Source organism: Podarcis liolepis, assembly GCF_965112155.1.
Source record: "Podarcis liolepis genome assembly, chromosome: 9".
NCBI lineage: Eukaryota > Metazoa > Chordata > Lepidosauria > Squamata > Lacertidae > Podarcis > Podarcis liolepis.
This window is the reverse complement of record NC_139564.1, coordinates 9550343-9554106: the sequence shown is the minus strand read 5'-3', so window position 1 is coordinate 9554106 and position 3764 is coordinate 9550343. Positions and strand designations below refer to the sequence as shown.

The 3764-nt window shown below is 42.5% G+C and overlaps 1 protein-coding gene across 1 annotated transcript; it reads right to left on the bottom strand.

Annotated features, from left to right (window-relative positions):
- Positions 1–588: 588 nt before the first annotated feature.
- LOC310685963 (ferritin heavy chain A-like) lies at positions 589–3136 on the bottom strand (the record flags this gene model as incomplete). Its single annotated transcript, XM_083459122.1, has 4 exons — positions 2937–3136; positions 1841–1987; positions 1412–1537; positions 589–756 (listed from the first exon to the last, which is right to left on the bottom strand). Exons 1-4 carry the CDS (start codon positions 3036–3038, stop codon positions 589–591), a joined length of 543 nt encoding a protein of 180 aa, XP_083315248.1. The 5' UTR covers positions 3039–3136.
- Between the last annotated feature and the right edge of the window lie 628 nt (positions 3137–3764).

Here is a 3764-nt window from a genome sequence, read left to right as displayed (position 1 = left end):
TGGCCAGAGGTTCCCCCCACTTTTGTTCTACATTACTGTCCACAAGAGTTGTTTTACATCTCTAGTCTGCTACCAAACATGGAGGGGACAACCAACATGGATCAGAAGATTTTATAAAAACCTCTATTCCCTCCTTTCATGAATTGGTTAGATAGTTTCAGAGGGTACCCATGATGTGTTCACGCACTGTATATCAGACTTAACCAGTCTGATATAAATGCCCTCCAGACATTTTAGACTAGGGGACATCAGGCTAGTGTAGATTAGTAGTTCTTAAACATTCTTACCCACCCTCCAACCACTTGAAATTTGTTGAACAGACCACTCTGCCTCTTTTAGCTAAGGCACTGTGCTAGTGGCTGTGATTTTTAATTGTTTGGATATAAATATGCCATGGACCACTTGAATGAAGCTTGCAGACCACAGTTTGGGAACCCCTGTTCTAAACAGATCTGAAAGAGATCGGTTTGCTCTGAGAGTAGGAGACAATCCAGCAACTGCTTCAACAATATGAGGGCACCACACATACACACCACTTTGCATTTAGGACAATAATTTATTTTTAACACCATCACATGCTATAACATTTTAAGATGCTGCACAGCTGCTCTCTCCCAAAGTGAGCTTGTCAAAGAGGTAATCTCCCGTGCCATTCTGGGGCACCCCCAGGCGCCTCAGGTTCGTGAGGTGGTCTCCAAGCAGCTTGATGGCCTTCACCTGCTCTTCCAGGTATTCCGTCTCCAGGAAGTCACACAGCTGAAAAGATCAGAGACAAGCTTTGGTCAACTACACAAGTATTCACTGCAAGGTTATAAAATAGTATAGATAATAATAGGAAACCTCTGGCCCTCCAGATGTTGTTGGGCTTCAGAGACTTCGGATCCCACCAGCTAGCCTAGACAACAGTCAGATTATGATAGCTGTAATCCAACAACATCTGGATTACCACAGATTCCCTACCCCTGGTTTAAGACAAGCTTTCGTGAACCTGCCCTCAAACAAGGACACAAGGAGGAATAAGGCATATGGCATTAACCTTCTCTAGATGACAAGCTAAACCAACAGACACTCATGGTACCAAATCATGGAAAGGCTTTCTAGATTTCAATAATAATAATTTTATTGATAGTTATAGCAAAGACTGTTATACCCCAAACAGGCTTGCTTGCCAAGAAAAGCAGCTGATAGATTTGTCCATCTTTAGTTGAGTCTTCCTGTTTTTAAATGCCATGGAGGCAAGAAAGAAATAAGAGGCATTGGTTTTATGGAAGGAAGGAAACCTTGCAGAAAGAATGGGTATCTTTTTTTATAGCTTTCTCCTCTATCACAGCTAACTATGGTGCATTCAGCCCTCTAAGCCTCCTAAATATAAGGAAGGCTTCTGGACAATGTGGCATTATTGAAAACTCACATGAGGGTCTCCCTTCTCTGTTGCGAGCTTGTGAAGATCCAGCAAGGCCTGGTTCACCACCTTCTCCAGCTCCAGGGCAGACTGCAGGGCATCCACGCTGCTTCCCCACTCATCCTTCTCTGGCTTCTGTGCAAGAGTTGGATGCAAGGATGAGAGGTAAGGGAAGAAGAGTTTGGATTTGATATCCCGCTTTATCACTACCTGAAGGAGTCTCAAAGCGGCTAACATTCTCCTTTCCCTTCCTCCCCCACAACAAACACTCTGTGAGGTGAGTGGGGATATTGCATCAGGGCCCAAGATACTCTTATGTTCAGCACAGCCCAAAGACCTAGAATCATAGAATCATAGAATCATAGAGTTGGAAGAGACCACAAGGGCCATTGAGTCCAGCCCCCTGCCAAGCAGGAAACCTACTGCTTTTCACCTCACCTTGATGTCCTTCAGCAGGATGCGTCCTCCCCGTTTGTTCTGGTACTGCAGGAACTTCTCCGCATGCTTCCTCTCTTCCTGGGATTGTTCTTTCAGGAACTTAGCCATGTGATGCAAGGCAACATCATCACGGTCAAAGTGGTAGGACTGGAAGGAGACAAAGTTACTAGATTTCAGGGTGGATAAAAATTAACATATTTTTTAAAAACAAAAAAAAATCGATTTTTAAACATTTTAATTGGATTTTTAAAATAAAATTCTTTGGCAAGAAAAATCTTTCTAAAGACAGTTTTCTATTTAAATTACATTATAGCCCAAAGGCTATTCATCAGGAAATAAGGATTTGTTTTAAATTTTTCATGTGTGCTAAAACACAGTCTAAGTTTTTTTAAAAAATTGTTTAACCACATCAGTTAACAAACATGGATACATATGCTATAATGTTATTGTTTTAGTTAATTGTTTAAATTGCTAAGGAAATGATTCTTTTTCTCCTAATAAAGTACAGCAGAAAAGTTGTCCAAATACAAACAGTTAACCTCACAATAATTTCATAATTATCTATTGTATAACCAAATCAGTAATTTTTTATATAACTGTAAAAAACTACTCTGAAAATTTATTCCAAAAATGAAACCTTCATCTGGTTGTAAATATTAAGATTATACCAGAAAGGATGAGTCTTTCTGTAAAAAAAGAGAGGAATAAATCAAGTCTTACTGACTAGCGATTTAAATCAGTTTGATTTAAATCAAATCCACCCTGCTAGATATATAACCTGATGGGCCTCCAGTGAGCTCAAGGTGACATATAGTTGCCTGGTTTCTTCAACAGAACTATGTTCTCTCAACTCAGGCTTCATAGAGAAACATCTAACACCTGCAAGATCCCATAGGCATTAATAGTGGAGGACATTTGAGGAGCCTTGCAAGGCTAAGGAACCTATCTGCCAAGCCTTATCAGAAATAGATGTTACTGAACTCAGTGCATGTTAGCTGTGAAGAGATATGCATAGGATCAGACCAAGGGTGAAATTACATGGGGGGGGGGCGAGCAAGTGAAGTTCATTCTCCCCAACAAGCAAAGAAGAACTTACCATGGACAGGTAGACATAGCTAGCATAGAGCTCCAGGTTAATCATTCGGTTTACCGCAGCTTGGCAGTCAGCATGGTAGTTCTGGCACACCTGAGACACCATCTTCACGTTACAGCAAGCACAATCAGCAACAACAAACAGTAACACAAGAACCCTGCAGAGCTGCTTGGATCCCAGGTGTTATATGTATACCATTTAGAGGCAGGTCAGCTAGTGATTAGCAGCAGTGCTGCCCAATAGAATTTCTCTTCCAATTGGCTTTGTGGGTGGGTTAATGACTCAGCTGTTGGTTGGGGAGGGGGAGGGGGAGAGAGCCTGCAGCTGTGTTGAGCAAAGGCTCTGCCTTATCTAATAGCCTTGTGGCCTGAAGGAGGCGTTATGTGGCTCTCCCTTATTCACGGGGGTCTAATCATGAAAAGAGCTCTGGTGGATCAGGAGAAAGACACATCTAGGCCAGCTTTCTGTTCACACAGTGGCCTATTTTCCGGAGCCAATGTGGTCTATGTGCCAGAGCCAGTGTGGTGTAGTGGTTAAGAGCGGCAGACTCGTAATCTGGTGAACCGGGTTCGCGTCTCCGCTCCTTCACATGCAGCTGCTGGGTGACCTTGGGCTAGTCACACTTCTTTGAAGTCTCTCAGCCCCACTCACTTCACAGAGTGTTTGTTGTAGGGGAGGAAGGGAAAGGAGATTGTTACCCGCTTTGAGACTCCTTTGGGTAGTGATAAAGCGGGATATCAAATCCAAACTCCTCTTCTTCTTCTCTTCTATGGGAATGCAAGAAATGAGTGCAGCAATTTGTGGTCAACAGCAACTGCAAAAGAATAATGC